The 18,589-nt window shown below is 39.9% G+C and overlaps 1 protein-coding gene across 50 annotated transcripts in view; it reads right to left on the reverse strand.

The window, feature by feature from the left end:
• Clasp2 (cytoplasmic linker associated protein 2) overlaps window positions 1-18,589 on the reverse strand; it is a 192,101-nt gene that overhangs the window by 26,369 nt on the left and 147,143 nt on the right. For 38 of the 50 annotated variants that reach the window (XM_075964306.1, XM_075964312.1, XM_075964311.1 and 35 more), the window contains 3 exons: window positions 9,111-9,274; window positions 6,423-6,501; window positions 1,778-1,921 (listed from right to left, as the gene is read on the reverse strand). In XM_075964306.1, coding sequence (XP_075820421.1) covers window positions 1,778-1,921; window positions 6,423-6,501; window positions 9,111-9,274 — 387 coding nt within the window. Of the gene's footprint in view, window positions 1-1,777; window positions 1,922-6,236; window positions 6,288-6,422; window positions 6,502-9,110; window positions 9,275-18,589 lie in introns of all 50 variants that reach the window. The other 12 variants (XM_075964284.1, XM_075964289.1, XM_075964281.1 and 9 more) reach the window with 1 other exon arrangement.

An 18,589-nucleotide genomic window follows, 5' to 3' on the forward strand; every position in this document is an offset into this window, starting at 1 on the left:
AGATAAGGTCTTTGTACACAGCCCTGGCTATCCTGAAACTCATTATGTAGGTCAGGCTGGCCTTGAATCCATAAGAGGTCTGCCTGCCTCGGCCTCCAGAGTGCTGGATTAAGGGTTGTTCCAGCATGCTTGGCCTCTGCTTTATTCTCTATTCTCAATTACATACTTCTATCTGCTTTAGGTTTGCTTTGTCATCCTTCCCCCTCTCCCGACTTTTATTTGAGGCAGGGTTTCTCTGTAGCTTTGGAGCCTGTTCTGGAACTCAGAGAGCTCCATCTCTGCCTCTACCGCCTGACTTTGCTGTGCTCCTTTTGACTGCCTTATGGTGGTTGATTGGATAAAAGATTTAAAGTGTTTCTTTTTATTATAAGCTCTGAATTAGTAGTTTTCATAAAATATCTGATAAAGGATTTATTTTGGCTCACAGCTTGAGGGCACAGGTTATTCGTGTAGAAAAGGTCTAGAGCAGGAGGCGGCTGGTCACACCACGTCCAGTCAGTGTGCAATTTTCTTCTTCTGAGAGAGGGTCTCATCCACAGTTCCTGCTGGTCTGAACTTGCTATGGAGATGCGCCTTTACATTCTGAGTTATGCTGCCAGCCTCGCTTCCTATCTTATTCGTCATCACTATCACTGCCATGCATGAGTGTTTTGTCTGTGTGTATGTCTGTGCACCGTGAGTTCCAACTGTGTGTAGTAAGTTTTATTACGCCATGTCTTCACTTTTCTTCACTTTGGCATTTTTTTTGCTTTTGTTTTGTGATAAGTGCATGTGTTTGTGTTCATGTGTGTACAGTTGTGGTGCACATGTACATGGCTAAAGTGTGTTCAAACCTGAGGCCAAAGGTCAGGCTAGACTCCAACACACAGAGATCCACCCACCTCTGCCTCTTGAGTGCTGGGATAAAAAGTGTGCACCACCATTCCCAGCTCTCCTTTAGTTTTTAAGATCAGGTCTCTCACTGAACAGGGAGCTCAATGATGGAATACAAACTCAAGTTCTTATGCTTGTATGGCAAGCACTTTAACCCATGGAGCCATTTCCCTAGCTCAAAGACCTATATTTTTGAGTATACAGAAAACACTAGTCATAAGTCCTTGGCAGAAATGATGAAAATACTAACATATACCAGCATGACAGTCAAGTTGGGCACGGTGGTCTTCGCCAGCATTCTTGGCTCTTAGGGGGTGGAGGCAGGAGGACCAGGAGTTCAAGAATGAGTTACAGGCTAGCCCAGGTGATAAATGACTATCCCAAAAAATCTTAACTCAAGGACGTGAAAAGCAAGACAGACAATAACTCTAAGGATAGAACTTGAGAAAGAAGGCAAGGGGCTAGAGAGATGGCTCAGAGCTTAAGAGCACTGATCACTCTTTCGGAAGGCCTGGGTTCAATCCCCAGCACCCACATAGCAGTTCACAACTGTCTGTAAGTCCAGTTCCAGGGACTCTGGCACTCAGTGCACATAAAAATAAAGTTAAATAAAAAAAAAAAAAAGAAAAGAAAGAAAATGTAAGAAAGAAGGCAGTAGCAAATCACTTGGTACAGGAGTGAAAACTTGCAAAACAAACAAAAAAACAACAAATGGTAAATCTCCACATTAGCAAGAATTGATTCTTCAGTATAATAAAGATTATATAGGTACTGATGGAAAAGGATGTGGAAAAAGCACAGGGAAAGCTAACTCCTCACTTATGGTGAAATAAATAGAACACTGTATCTAAGAAAAGATTAGCTAATAAATACCTCAAATTACCCCGATCCTACTTAAACTCACCTTTCGAACATCAGAGCTTTTGGGCTCTGTCGTCCAAGTGATGACCCGGGACACTGCCAGGCGAGTTTCACTGGAATTTATAAAATCCCCTGGATCCATCTGCTTGGCCAGAGTTTCTATGTACTTAAGGATAGCGACCTTCACCTGCAGAGAAAAGCACAATGAAAGAGGTCAGTGAGATGGACTCTGCGAGACACTGGGCATGCATCAGAAATGATTACCATTAGTCTGCCAAGTCAAAGGAATGGTACAGCTACTTACCTATCTGACATGAGGTGAGGATTTCTGTTCTCATAATCACTACAACTTTTGGAACTCCATTCCCAGAGTATGAACAATTGCTGAAGAATTCCTTAACCAACTCTAAACTCTGCCTGCCCTCATGTCTGCTTTCAGAGTGTTTAGGTGGCTAGTCTTAAATAGTCATTTCTTTCTGGGGAAATAGCCAGTGTTAATATGACAGGATATCACAAGAAAAGTGTGTAATCACTGCAGGTAACACAACTGTCTATTTACTTATATTTAAGGCAGGGCCTCAAGTCCAGGGTGGCCTCAAATGCATTTTGTAGCTGAGAATGACCTTGAACTTCTCTAATTCTCCTCCTCTACCTCCTGAGTACTGTTCACAAGGTGCTGGGTATAGAACCTAGGACCTGGTGCAGACTAGCTAAGCACTCTACAATCGAGCTATATCCCTATAAAGTGCACAAAAGGCAGTTGTCAAGCTGGGCGGTGACGGTGCACACTTTTAATCCCAGCACCCGGGAGGCAGAGGTGGGCAGATCTCCATGAGTTTGAGCCCAGCCTGGTCTACAAAAGCTAGTTCCAGGACAGGCTTCAAAGCTACAGAGAAACCCTGTCTCTCAAAAAAAAAAAAAAAAAAAAATGAAAGGCTATTGTCAGGCAGGAGATGCTATTTCTAAAGCACACACGCTTCTTTCTAGATTCAGTCGTTTTAAATTCTTCTAGTTAGCAATTATTAAAATCTCTTTTCTCCAGTATGCTAGTAGAAATAAACAGGTTGAGAATCACTGTTTCTGGTCACATATTCCAACATTCTATAATTTCTAAATGCTGATTCCCTCAAGCTGGGCTTGCTGATTTTGATTATCTTTATGGATTATTATTATGTGTATGAGCATTTGCCTCCATGTATGTGTACCATATGTACACCTGTTGCCCATGGAGGTCATAAGATTCCTTGGAATTATAGTTTTAGAGGTTGTGAGCTGCCAAGTGGGTGCTGGGAACTGAGGCCAGATCCTCTCCAAGAGTGCTAAGTACTTTTCACTACTGAGTCGCGTCTGTAGGAGTCCTTTAGTTTCTAAAGTTGTTACTATCATTATTTGCCTTGCTGGGCATCAAATCTATGGCCTTCTAGATGTCAGGTAAGCCCTCTCGCATAGAATTACATCCACAGGCCCCCCAAAAGATTTTTGAAAAAAAATTTTCTTTTGCATTGTGTATGTCACGTATCTATGTTCACATGTATGGGCATGTTCATGTGTGAGCATATAGAAGTCAGAGGTTGACATTGAATGTCTGCCTCATTCACTCACCACTTATATACTGAAGTAGAATCTCTTGCCAATTTGAGCAGTCTATCCAGCCAGCCTGCCCCAGGGATCCCTTATCTCTACAAATTGACTACTGGGGAAACAGGTGGGTGCTGCCATGTCTACCCATAGTTTTGCTTTGTTTTATTTTATTTATTTCATTTATTTATTCCTTTGAGAAAAAAATCTTAGAATGTATCCCTAGTTGGGTTGGAACTCTGTGTAGACCAAGTTGGCCTTGAACTAAAAAAGATCCATTTATCTCTGCCTCCCACGTGCTGGGATTACAACCATGCAACACAAGTAACGCAGTTTTGAAAGGTTTTCACAATATAGGTGTGTTAACTATAATAAATGAGTACCCATAGAAACATGATCACTGAAACGCTCCCATTTTAGAAGTGGGACATCTCACATAGTCATGCAGTCTACAACTAACTATGCAACTATACATTCCATTCCAAAGAACAAAACAATATCGTTGCACAGGTATTTGAGTATTTGTTAAGCTGGAAAAAGTATTCAGAGAAAAAAAAACCATGTATTTAACAAATGCCAGTAATTCAATAAAAACCAGTTTCTATAGTTTAGTCCACTGCTACCTTCTTTCTTAAAAAAAAAAGAGTACTACTTTAACTTATTTTTTAGTTTAATAAAAATGATGATGATGATGATGACTGGGCAGTGGTTGTGCACACCTTTAATCCCAGAACTTGGGAGGCAGAGGCAGGCAGATCTTTGTGAGTTCGAGGCCAGCCTGGTCTACAAAAGTGAGTTCCAGGCCAGCCAGGACTATTACACAGAGAAGCCATGTCTTGAAAAACCACGTGCTTCCATGTGAATACGTATGTGTGTGCATGTATGCGCAGAGGCCAAAAGAAGACAGCACTGGATCTGGATCCCTTGGTACTGAAATTACAGGATGCCCACTTGTTACTGGGTGCTGAGGTCCAAGTTCTGGTTGTCATGTTTGGAGACAATTCTTCTGAACCACTGTGCCATCTTTCCAGCTTGTTAAATTCTTATGACTTAAAAAACGTTTTACTTACATGTATGTGCATGGGTCTGTACGTGTGTGTATGCCAAGTATGAGCAGGTGTCAGAAAAGGTCCACAAATTCCCTATGCTGGGGTTGTAGGCTTTGAGAGCTGCTTGCTTTGGATGCTGGGAGCCGAGCTCCAGTCTCCTGAATGTAAGTACTGAGCCATCTCTTCAGCATCACCACCCTGATAAGTTATTCTTTTTTAAATATTTAATTATTTATTAAGCATACAATGTACTGCTGGCATGGAAGGCACCAGGTCTCATTACAGATGGTTGTGAGCCATCTTGTGGTTGCTGGGAATTGAACTCAGGACCTCTGGAAGAGCAGCCAGTGCTCTTACCCTCTGAGCCACGTCTCCAGCCCCCCTGATAAGTTCATTATATTTAATTCTGTCAGGCCCCTACCAGCTGCTCTGACCTGGGCATGAAGGATGACACCGACAGACTTACTCCTGCTGCCTCAGTGTTAACAAAGCCGTCTCCCTCTAGCTTTGGTGTTGACTGTACTTATCCTTACGTTAGACACAGAGAAGCAGCTTTGAATTCCGTGCCCACAGGATGCTTCCCACATCCCTGTTCCCTTTCCTTGTCTTTTCTGCGGTTGGCGAGTCTGGCTCCGTAGCTGAGGCTAACCTAGACCCTCTGTGTGCTCAGCACTGACACATCACTGGTTATCTACCTGCCTCAGCAGCTCCCGTGGCGGGGTCACAGGCACACAGAATATCTTCACTTATAGCTTCAATGGCTACTGAATTAACTACATCATCTGCTTTATTATCATTTAGTTTATCAAGTATTATACATAATAATAAAAAAATTCAAAATTTTCTATTCTCAGGAATTTCTTTTTTTTTTGGTTTTTCGAGACAGCGTTTCTCTGTGGTTTTGGAGCCTGTCCTGGAACTAGCTCTTGTAGACCAGGCTGGCTTTGAACTCACAGAGATCCGCCTGCCTCTGCTTCCCGAGTGATGGGATTCAAGGTGTGTGCCCCCACTGCCTGGTGGTAAATTTTCAAAATAAAAAGAGAGAGGCCTTTTTTACCTAGTGGCTCTAATAAAAAGACACTACAGTGAGTGTCAGTCAACCCTGGTAGAAACCAATTGTGATTCAGAGGCACAACTGCACTCCAATGTGTAAAGGGAAAACCAATCTTGGGTAGTAAGGCATACATTTGTACAGAACAGAGCAGAAACTACAAGGCTTGTGTAAGCAACATGCTTCTTATTTCCCTGACTTTACTCTCAATGGCTACAGCTCAGGAAAAACAAGAACTCCACCAATTAAGCTATATCCCAGATACAAGGCCTTTGATGTCTTCTGTTCAACCTAATCATTTTAAATGACAAATTACACTCTATCTAGCTTTCACACAACTGGAAAATGTGTCCAAATAGAAACTGTTAGTCTTGACACAACCTTTATATTTATTTTCGGAATTTCACATTGCAGAAAGTTATTTCAGATAGGGCGAATGAGCTGAGATTAAACTTAAAATATTCTGTCTTTACTAAAATAAGCACCTAGATAATGCTATGTTTTTGCCCCAAATACCTGTAAGACTCCAAAAACTACAACTAAGAAAAAAAAGAAGTGTTAGCAAATCACAAACATAAAATTAAATAAGATTTTACAAACTAACTCTGCATTACCAGCTTACTGTTAGACGGCCATACTTAGTGAAGATTTTAAAATGTCCAAAGACAGGTCAACCTCTAAAGAACATTGGAAGTCAACAACATGCATGCATAAAAGGTTGAGGAAGTGAGTAGTTAAATATGGATGCAGAAAACAGCATCTGAAATAGTGCAGAGAGTTGCAGAAAGAAATAATGCAGGCTAACATAAAAACAAAAGAAAAACCTTTGTGCTCCCAAAAGAGTGAAGTTGGTCCCGGAGTGCTGGCTTGACTGTCTGAAAGTTTATAAAAATAAAACCCACTGGTTGAGCAGCTTCTTGGGTGACAAAAATACAAATATTACCCTATTTTTATTAATAAAATACCACAATTCCTCATAATAGTTTCATAAAAAAAAATCAAATTTTTACCTTCAAGCTTGGTGTTTGGGTCTGGTCAACTGTAAATCTCATTAGGATATTAAATTGAAGATCATTTGGAAATGATTCTCTGTAAAGATAACAAAGAAAAAACAAAACTAAAAAATAAAATAAGTAGAGCTTGAGAGATGGCGTAGAGCTTAAGAGCACTGCCTGCATATATACTAAATAAATATAAACAAAAAAAGTAACCAACCCCTCAACTATTAGGCTGACAAGTATGCGTTTTAACAAATTCCAGAGCAAAAGACTTTATTTAATACCCAAATATCATGCCACCCACAAAGTATGTATGAAGTGATAGATTAAATGGTATGGTCTCTGAAGCACAGTATAAGAATAGAGGCATTTGAACTTAAAGCCGGTAAGGGATTAAGAAATTAAACTAGGTGAGTGTTATTCTGCTTGTTTCAACTATATATTTAATTAGAAAAATCTAGTCAGTAAAAATTCAAACTTCTGCCGGTTGTGGTGGCGCACGCCGGTAGGATTTGCTGAAGGAGGCAGAGGCAGGAGGATCACGAGTTCGAGGCCAGCCTGGGCTACACATTTAAAAAAAAAATTCAAACTTCTGGGCCTAGAGAGATGTCTCAGTGGCTAAAAGCACACAGACTGCTCTTACAGCAGAATCAAGTTTGGTTCCTAGCACCTACATGAGCAGGTCACAACCACCTCTAACTCCAGCTCCACAGGATCTAATGCCCTCTTCTGCCCTCATTCCAACTGAGTGTGCTGACACACAATTTTAATCTCAATACTCAGGTTGCAAAGGTGGGCAGATCTCTGTGAATTTAAGGTCATCCTGGTCTACAGAGTGAGTTCCAGGACAGCTGGAGCTACATATGAGACGCTGTCTCAAAAAGCCACCACCAAAAAAAAATCTGAATAACAGACTCATTTCAACTTAGTATATGGGTATGTAAAGTAAGTCACTTCAACAATAAGATCAAAGAGGTAGAAACCTACCAGTGGCTTAAAGCCTTCTGGAGACTAACGGCATGATAAAATATTCTTTAAGACAGGAACAGCTTTTAGTTTCATGTAAGATCAAATTATAAAGGGTGATGTCTTTGGATATCTGTATGGTGATTTCTCAGAAAATTAGGAAACAACCTTCCTCAAGACCCAGCAATACCACTTTTGGGTATATATCCAAAGGATGCTCAATCGTACCACAAGGACATGCGCTGATCTATGTTCATAGCAGCTTTGTTTGTCATAGACAGTACCTGGAAATAACCTAAAAGCCCCTCGAATGAAGAATGGATAAGGAAAATGTGATACATTTACACAATGGAGTACTACATAGCAGAAAAAAAAAAACGACATCTTGAAATTTGCAGGCAAATGAATGAAGCTAGAAAACATCATTTTGAGTGAGGTAACTCAGACCCAGAAAGACAAATATCATATGTACTCACTCATAAGTGGTTTTTAAACATAAAGCAAAGAAAACCAGCCTACAAATCACAATCCCAGAGAACCTAGACAACAATGAGGACCCTAAGAGAGACATACAACAGTCTAATCTACATGGGAAGTAGAAAAAGATAAGATCTCCTGAGTAAATTGGGAGCATGGGGAACATGGGAGAGGACTGAAGGGGAGGGGAGCAGAGAAAAATGTATAGCTCAATAAAATGAATAAAAAAATAAAAATTGAAAAGAAACCTACCCCCCAGAAAAAGGAAAAAGAAAACAAACAAACAAAAAGACTATCCCTGTAGCAATGAGCACAAACAACATTCAGAAATCTTTTTCCAAAACAATTTCCCTTCAGGATGAAACCCAGGGAGGAAAGGATGAGCACAACAGAGACAGATAAAGTTTAAGATGAGCTCACTCCATCTCAGGAAGATATAAAGTATAGAAGCTCTTTTCAAAAAGATGAAACTATTTTAAAAGTAAGAACTATATAGCTCCAAAGGGTACCCACTGAGCATATCTGGGGCAGTCCCAACATCAAATAGAAGATAGCAATTTCTTATAAACCACCTAATAAGCAGGGGCCCGTTGATTCATGCTAAGCAGGTAGATGGAATGATAGATGATGGACTGATAACAGTGGAAAGAGAATCTGCTAAAACAGAACAATAACTAATGAATGAGGTGAAATAGGAAATCTACCACTTTTAAAGCAACATCAAAAATTAATGATCTAAGAAATGTCAATAGATAATAAATATAACAGGGAAAATTTGGTAAAAATGAGATTTTTTGGCCTTCTAGAATTTTCACAAGTTGCCAAAAATTTAGAAGGATTAAAATCAGCATCTGCATTGGAAAACTATGAAAGTCACAGCATAAAATCATTAGAGGAAAACATTATCACATCACTGAACCGACAGACATTTTCATTCAGATTCAAAAAACACTACCTTGTAAATACAAATTACACTTTATTTAATTTGTATATCTATTTATCAGAAGGTAAAAATGAAGACTGGGAAGCAAATCGTCACAATAAATTATGTTTAAAATTGATGTAAACAGAATAAAAAGAATTACTATGGTTAAATAATGAAGAAAACATTCAACTCATGTCAGTTACACTTTACTTAAGACACACTAACAGCTTCAAGTACTGAAACCAGTATGAATAAAACTTTAATATAAATACAGGGATTAAATATTTGTGACTACCACTAGGTAAACTTGAAATACATGCAGAAAATATTACCTTGTAACATCAAGGGCTTTCTGAACTTTTGCCTGAACAGAACCAAGCAAATCAGCACCCATTTTTTTCAGCAGCTGTGTCAGCAGCACAAACAACCAATCTTGAAGATCATCCTTGTGGACTTGTATGAAATCTACCAGAGTTTCCAAAAACATGCTGAACACCTGTAGTTGATAAAGGGAAAAGTGGGAAGAAGAAAGAGGAAATATTGACCTCTATGCTCAATTCAAAACAGAAAGAGACGGGGTGGGGGAAAAGGAATCTGAGGCACAGCGATTGGCAGCCAAGCGGAAAAAAAAATCTCTCTTGCTTTTCACTGGAGTCTGTGATACAAGAGTGCATCTGCGCTGTTATCCAACTTCTGCAGAAGTTTGACAATTAGCTATTCCATGCAGCATCACTTGGTAAAGAAACTGCCCATAATGGCTGGCACACCTAATGTTATCAATGATGCTACAGCTTAAGCTAGTTAAACTGAGACTCGTTTTCTAAGAAATGGAGGAGGTGCTGTATGGAGTTTCAAGGACACACAGCTTTTTAAAAATAATACTGGGTAAATTAGAAAATTACTGTATTTATAGTCACCATACAGTAGTAAATGTATCTACAACAATGTGCTGATTAAAAATATCCTTAGGTTTTACAAAATGACAAATCTCTCAAACATCCTGATATATAAGATTTATTATTTACTGAAACTGCCCCAAAAGTAATTTTGATTTGTCTATAGTAACTAAAAGCATCTGTATAATAAAACTGAGATTAAAAGTACCTAAAATTTAGATTTTAAAAAATGTTCTTGTGTTGATGAGATTTATATATGTATTCTTTTAGGATTTTTGAGACAGTGTTACTCTGTGTAGTACTGGCTGTCCTGGAACTCACTCTGTAGACCACGCTGGGCTTGAACTCAAGAGATAACCTGCCTCTGCTTCCCAAGTGCTGGGATTCAAGGTGTGTGCCCCCATGCACCAGCTTATGTTGGTGAGTTTTATACTTTGTTTCAAGACTAAGTAGGCCACTGTGAAAGACTGTTATCATGTGAAAAAAAACCTTAAGGGAAAGACATACTAAGACTCATATGTCATGTCTCATTACAATATTTTATAAAAGTGGCCCTTGGTAAGGTTTTCTTTGCAAGAAATCAATTATACTGAAAGATGTATTTCTATGTAAGAGAAAAATATTCCTAAGAATCATAGCCATGCAATACTAGCACATGGCAGAATCAGAACAGGTGACTAAAACCAGGTTATTTTTATTTGTTTTTAATGTGTTTGTATACCATATGCACACCTGGTGCCCAGAGAAGCCAGAGGACAGCAGATCTGGATATGGACTTACAGAGGGTTGGGAGCTGCCTGATGTAGGTGATGGGAACGGAACCCAGGTTCTCTTGAAACGCAGTCATTAACTGCCCAGTCATCTTTCCCCTCTATGTCAATTTGAGATTCACCTCTTGCAGCCCAGGTTGAATTTGAATTTATTATGTCTGGAAGAATGTCTTTAAGATACCCCCGACACCAGGCTGCTGGATTACAGGAGTGCACCACCTCCAACCTAGTCTCTGTGGGGCTGGGGACTGAACCCAGGGCTCTGCACATTTTACCAACCAAGCTTCATTTCCTGTTCCATCTAAAACATTTTTCGGTAATCTCAAAAGTAACCTTGCTAATTTAAAACTGCTTTATTTTCAATATTTTTGGAATGTACTTTATTCAGTTGTAATGGATTCTAGTTTTTGCCACTTATGTTAGGAAGGAAGATTCCTCTACTTAAAATTAGAACATCTGAAACTTGGTTAAAAGAAAATCCACCTTAGTTACTTTCTTAAGATGGTGTGTATTTATGAAAGCAGTAATTATGGCGACTTGGAAATCTCCAGTACTCTCTGCTCCCCAGGTGGTACCTACTCATTAATAATGCAGATCCCCACAACTCATACTTTTCCCCCAACTAAAACCCCAAAACTTGGTTTCAAAGCTGGCAGAGGGCTTCACTTAAACTCTTGCACATTCTCCTCTGGGCCTATTAGATTGTGAAAAGAATTCTGTTAGACCTAGTCTGTGGCAACTGCATCTATCTATCTACCTTGGCACACAGTCTTCCTGGTTACCTGACAAATCTGTCTGGCAGCATACTGGAGCTGGTTTCACGTCCCTCAACAAGTCATCTTAGAGTCAGGGCTTGGTGGGAGGTGACTAAGATTTAGAAGGTGCTGCGAGTTTGCTGGGCACTTGAGATCAGTCACAGGAGCATTACAGAAATCAACCCAGTACAAGTAGGGCTTCTTTCTCTCCTGCAGCTGCTTTATGAGCTCTCAACTATTTCTTTTAAAGTCACTTTTATGTTGTTTTAGTTGGTTCCTAGTTTCTGAGTGGTCCAACTGTGAATTTTTAATAGTTGAAAATCTGTTCTGAAAATCTTAAGACATTTGGAAAGCCTAAGAATTTCATGTTCCACAGCATGTTTTTGGGTTGTTGGATTTTGGGCTGTGTTGTAGGAAATCTGACTTCCTCTACACTTATGTTCTAATGAGCATTCCTAAGGAAGACCTGATTTTACACCTTCATAAGCCCATGCCTCCTGTTCCATATTTTTGTTGTTGTTGTTGTTTTCTCTGTAGCTTTGGAGCCTGTCCTGGAACTAGCTCTTGTAGACCAGGCTGCCTCGAACTCGCAGAGATCCACCTGCCTCTACCCCCCAAGTACTGGGATTAAAGGTGTGCACCACCACCTCCCAGCCCATATCTTGTTCTTGAGGTGTCTCTGCTACCTGACTCCCTACCTGACCCTCTGCTTACACCGCAGAGCAGGGCTTTTTCTTAAGTTCAGTATGATTTGGTTTTCTCTAGGTGGATGCTCCTTTCTTTAATTTCCCCTCTTTCCTTTTTATCTTCAAGAACAGCTCTTTTTGGCCTTCCCAAAGTCTGCTTACTAAAACACTGGTATATGTAGTAAAGCCTCTGACCTTCAGGCCTGACTTTTTTTTTTTTTTCAGGCCTGACTTTTTACTCTATTTCCTGTATACCAGGGTCACCAAATCATTTCTGTAACAGGTCAGGTAATAAATGTCCAAGGCTTCCCTAGAAACTTCACAGACCTGTAATTTGTACCATGGTCATAGACATAAAATTAGTACAACTGTTTCAAAACAACTGTATTTACAAAACCAGACCTTGGGCAGATTTAGCCTTTAGGCTGTGTTTGTCAACTCATGCTTCTTTCTTACTTAAAATCACTGGAATGTTACTTTGATAGAAATAAAATCCTTACACATTCCCAGTTAGTGGGATCGTCAACACTTCCTTCTAACCTCTCCAAATTGGCCTTGGAGCATCTAGTAACATGAACTCTGTCTCCCCTTCCATATATATTTCATAAAATTCCCACTATCCTACAATTCTCTCACCTTCCACCGCTTATATACAACATGTGAATCCCCAGAGTTTATCAAGAAGCTGCTTGGGAGCCAGGCGGTGGTGGCGCAGGCCTTTAATCCCAGCACTCAGGAGGCAGAGGCAGGCGGATCTCTGTGAGTTCGAGGCCAGCCTGCTCTAAAAGGGCTAGTTCCAGGACAGGCACCAAAAACTACAGAGAAACCCTGTCTCGAAAATAAAAAAAAAAAAAAAAGAAGCTGCTTGGGCATAGTCACCCATTTTTCCTACATGAAACTTTTTCTTATATTTTGTTTGAGACAGGATCCTTTCATAGCCTCGGCTGGCCTAGAACTCACACAGATCCATTTGCTTTTGCTTCCCAAGTGCTGGGATTAAAGAACATATGCCATCACTATTTGGAACTTATAATGTGACTAGCTACACATGCTACTACTAGAGTTTTTCTCAAATTACATTATCACTCTAACTAAAATATTATGTGCATTTTATTTATTTTTGAGCTAGGGTCTCACGAGGTTCCAGGATTTTGATTTAACCCATTTAATGTTGAACACCCCAAGGGTCTTTTGTTTGTATGTATGTTCACATGAGTGCACATGTATACACCTGTATTTAAAGGTCAGAGGTCAACTTTGGGCGTCATTTTTTTTTTTTTTAGGTGTTGTCCACTTTACTTTTCAGACAGAGTCTCTGGCCTGGAGCCTACCAAACAGGCTAGGGTGTGTGGCCAGGACACCTGCCTGCCTGTTTCTTCAACACTAAGATCGCAACTGTGCATCACCAGACTCAGCTTTTTAAAAGTGTGGGTTCTGGGACTGAACTCAGGTCCTTATGCACGCATTTATCAGCTGAGCTAACACTCTAGCCCCAAGATGAAATATAACAATGTAGCCTAGGATGGTTTCAATTTCAGGGAAATCCTCCTGACTCAAGATAACTGCACAGGGGGCTGGAGAGATGGCTCAGAGGTTAACAGCACTGACTGCTCTTCCAGAGGTCCTGAGTTCAATTCCCAGCAACCACGTGGTGGCTCACAGCCATCTATAATGAGATCTGGTGCCCTCTTCTGGCATGCAAGCATACACGGAAGGAATGTTGTATACATAATAAATAAATAAATCTTTACAAAAAAATAGATAACTGCACAGTCTACACTTCACTTCACCCAAGATTATAACTGTTCTTTCCTTCCAGAGACGTCTCTGAATGTCCCAGATAGAAAATTCTTCTGGTTAGGAAAATGTTAAGTAACATAAATAAAATGCAGAGGTGTGACTTACAGGTCACTGCATACAGAACTGTATTAGGTGAAAACACGTAATATATTCCATCACTGGTAATACTGACCACGTGCGTGCATCTACCCACACATGTATGCATAACTGCAGTCCTAACATGTTAAAAAGGACACAAAACCTTTCCCAAGTAATTTTGCTCCCACAGAGAATGCATTTCAGAAGTCAGTCAATATTGTCCCCTTTCTTCACCCATGAGTAATGTTATATGTTAATACAATTCAAGAAATAAAAATTATATTTCACAAATTGAAGTGTAGAATTAGTGGTACATAACCTCGGCTTACTTTTACAGAATGATATTAATAGAATAATAGAGAGTACCTGGGAGTGGTAAGGTAGAATTTTGTATTTTTTAAATAATCTTGAAGTTTGGGAATTATTTTAAACCTCCAATGGATCAATTTGATATTTCACAACTGGAATTATTCAGGAAAGAATCAAATATTTGGCCTGTTACAATTGAGGCAGTCTCTTCTTATGTAAACCTGCTTTATTTTAGGTGTGCCAGCCATTAAATTTGAAACAGAAGAACATAATGAAATTAGATCAATTAGTAGATTACAAAGCACATCTCCAAACAGAATGACAGTGTGCGTAACTGCGAATAGCATGTCGTGGATTGCAAAGGGTCCAACACTGCACCAACTCTTCAGGAGAGAAAACAGAGAAAATGGGTTAATTCCACAGTCATGCAGTAAAGTTAGCTTTTCTACAAATATTGAACCAACTTACTCTCTATTGAGAGTTCCAACACAGGGGACAGCATGCAAAAAGGAAAAAAGAAAAAAAGAAAAACACACAAATTAGTCGCCATCAATGCAAAGATCCTGTATGGAAGAAAGAAAAAACACTAAAGAAAATAAAAGTGACAAATGCTTTTCAAAGTTTTATGAAAAAAACTCAAAATAGTCTTAAAAACAAGAATTAAATGAACAACATAGGAGAAGAACACATGATTTCTCTGTATGTCTGATTTATTTCCATGTTAAGGAAATTTAAGCAATAGGAAAGTTTTCTTCTTGCTTTCTAAAATATCTATCTATCTACCTACCTACCTACCTACCTACCTACCTACCAACAAGGTCTCACTATATTGCCTTGGCTGTCCTGTCCTGGAACTCACTATGTAGATCAGACTGGCATCGAACTCATACCACAGTATAAATACTTTTTTTTTTTTGGCTGTACATTCCACTGTCCTTGAAACTTAACTTTTAGGAAAAAAGATCAACTGAACCTCACTTCCATTTGACAACCTTGCCAATATTTGGCTCCAAACCACAGTGTCTAGAACTCTTTTCCCATCTTCTCCCTGTCACAAGTTAGATGATTTCTGTGAAGTTTTGAACAATAATTATTGTATGCAAGTAAAGACACGTATTACTATCACACTTCACATTCCTTGGGTAAGATGTGTTACCATTACCTGCTTCAAAGCAGATCAACCACCTGATCTGATTAGAAAGCTTGATAGAAGACACTCAACTACAGCAGTAACAGGTGGTTTTTCCAAGGCTCAAAGGCCCCAGTTCACGACACACACCCCAGCGAAGAGGGCACTTTCCAAAGAGCTCCATTATAGTCAAATGATTAAACCACACAGTTAACTTTTAGGACATTGTATCACTTATATTAGGAAGCTGGGGGGGTGGGGGTGGGCATGAATCCACAACAGTAAAAATGAAAACTTGGGAGCCAGAGAGTGGTTCATCATGAGGACCTGAGTTCTGATTCCAGCACTCGTGTAACAAGCTGGGTGTGGTCTTGCATGTACCTGTAATAATCCCACTGCTATGGGGGAGAGGGACAGGAGACTGCAGGACTTGTCAGCTACCAGCCAACTCTCTCTCTCTCTCTCTGTCTCACTCACTCACTCACTCACTCACTCACTCACTCACTCACTCACTCAGGAAGATATATACATAAACCACACATATAAACACTCTACTCACACATAATAAAATTGGGAAGGCAGTCTCTAAAAATACTTGCTTTAAAAACATCACACCTGTTGTTCAAAAACTAGTATGGTAAAAACCATACAAGAGATCTATTCTAAAAACTTTACATCATCAAAATCTTACAAGTTCGATATAAATAAGCTGTTGTACAGATTAATAGCTAAGACACACACTGCTAACAAGTACTGTATATAGAATAGAACTAACTATACTTGCTATTACTGTGTTGTAAAGTTCTTTTGTAAAACTATCAAAAATCTTTAAATGATGCACTTGGTGCCTTATGGTCTAAGTTCTTGTCATACACACACACACACACACACACAGACACACACACACATCTTAAGATTACTTATTCTCATACTGTGCAGGTAGCTCTCTGTATTTGCAGATTCCATGACCCAAGGATTCAACCTAATGTGGACTGAAAACACTGCAGGGTAGAAACTGCCTTTGTACTGAACACATGTATACTTAATTTTTCTTTAATCACCCTTTAACAAGAAGACCTTAATATCTGCAGAAGATCACCCATGATAGATGCTGGGGGAATGATCCATGAAATAAGGTTAACTTGTCAAACTACAGAAAGACATCAAATGATTTCCATGTGCAAACTATACTTGCTACATTATCTGAGTCCCAGGGAAAGCCCTGCATCAACTTCAACTGCATGCACTAAGAAAGAGGTCTTTTCTAGCCCCTTTCTGGGATGCTCCAGAGCATACTAGAGCATGCCTGAAATTTTGGCTGGTCCAAATCCTCTGTCTAAACTTATTATGGAAATGTTCTGGGAGCTGAAATTAGTAATCCGAGCTGGAGAAGTATGGGCTGTTGCTTATGACCTTGTTCTTGAAGTGTTCTGTTTCTGCTGGAGTCAAAATGTGCTTTCAAAGTCAGACAAAAGCAAGAACAACCTTTATTCTCAAGGCAGCTATCTACTGTCTAAAGTTCACAGACAGACTGATCTAAATCTAAAAGCACACGGGGCAACTCGCCATCCATGTCATGACACATGGTATCTCCTAAGTGCCTTTGTGGGGTTTTATACAGTTTCCACCCAGTGATCCTGCAAAAAAAAGAGAACTGAGTTACAGATAAGACATTCTAATACAGAATGGTCACCTAACCCAGGCTTGATGGAGAGGCACCATTTATACAGAGCCCTAAGGATGCAGTTTGGGAAAGAAAGAGAACTGTCCCAAATGTCACATTTCAAGCTATAAAGAAAAATGTACAGCACAGTTAGGGAAAAAAGTAAGATTCCGGATGGGAGTGAGGAGGTGTGATGGCTAACTTAGGTTGTCAACTTGGCTACCCAAGTAATTAACTAAAACCCAAGCAGCTGGGCACGCCACGCCTGCCTGTGTGTGTGGAGGGGGTTCTCGATCGGATCAGACAGGTCAGAAGACCTGTCCTAAGTCTGGGTTACACCTTCTGGTGGCAGCCTACCCAAACAGACATGGTAGAAGGAAGCTTTTGCTTTTCACCTGCTTGCACTCACTCTCCCTGCTGAGTCCTTCTATCCTGCTGGGGAGGCTGTCCTTCACTGGCAGTGGAACATACCTCTTCAGGATCCAACACAGACCAAAGACCAGCTGAGACAGCCAGCCTCGGGGACTGAACAACTACTGATGGTTGGCCTTCCTGTCACAGACAGCCACTGATGGACTAGCAGCCTCTAAGTCCCTCTAGTAGACCCCTTTTCTACAGAATCACTCTATCAGTTCTGTTCCTCTAGGGAACCCAGACTAATACAGGGAATATAAACAAAAATACCAGGCTTTGGTTGGATATTTCTTAAGGGTTTTAAGATGGTTGCACACACTATGGCGATAATTTAGGTATAGGAGGTGTGTATGTGCAACTGGTAAAGAGTATCTTCAATTAGCAGTGAGAATGGAGAGACATTCAGAGGCAGAGACAAAAAAAACCCCAGTAGTTTTGCAGTAATGTAAACTCCTGAGTTGAGTAGTCACATGGGGGCAGTATAATCAAATGAGATCAAGAAGCACAAGAGGAAGAACGGGTAAGGCTGAGAACAGAGTCAGCCCTCTGCACCTCAGGATTCTGCATCTGTGCTTTAACCAACCACATGCTTGAATCTATAACCTTGCACATTTCTCTATAATTTTCTAAATAATACAATTTTTATAATCAGTTACAATGTATTTACATTAGGTGTTATGTGGTGGTTCAAGACTTTAATCTCAATACCCAAGAAGCAGAGGCAGGAGGATATCTGTGAGTTCTGAGTCTGGGGCCAGATTGATTTTTACAGAAGAGTTCCAGGTCAGCTAGTCTATACAGGAAGACACATATACATGCAATTCAAATAATAAACAAATAAACAAACAAAGTGTAAAATGAAAGGAGGATCTAGGTACAACACTCTACCCAACAACATGAGTAAAACAGGCAGAAGCAGGCTGTGAGAACAAGAGTGAAAGAAATGGGTACAAGGCAGTGAGGAATTTAGCACAGAAGAAAATATCATTTTCCCATCCTAGCCACAGTCATTAAATGGTAGAAAAAGTACCTCCAAATACAAAACAGATTCAAAACGAAGCTGAGTAACAGTAAACAGAGTCAAACAGTATATTTCCCCCTTTAATATTGCTAACCTTCAGTCAGTTAGCCTTCATGATCTGAAAATACAGGTTTCTGGGGCCGGAGAGATGACTCAGTAGTTTAACATCACTGACTATGAACCAGGCCTGGTTGCATGCACCTTTAATCCCTGCACTTGAGGCGGAGGCAGAAGTCAGTGGATCTCTTGAGTTTGAGGCCAACCAAGGCTACATAGTGAGATCCTATCTC

Source organism: Microtus pennsylvanicus, chromosome 3 (genome assembly GCF_037038515.1).
Source record: "Microtus pennsylvanicus isolate mMicPen1 chromosome 3, mMicPen1.hap1, whole genome shotgun sequence".
Lineage (NCBI taxonomy): Eukaryota > Metazoa > Chordata > Mammalia > Rodentia > Cricetidae > Microtus > Microtus pennsylvanicus.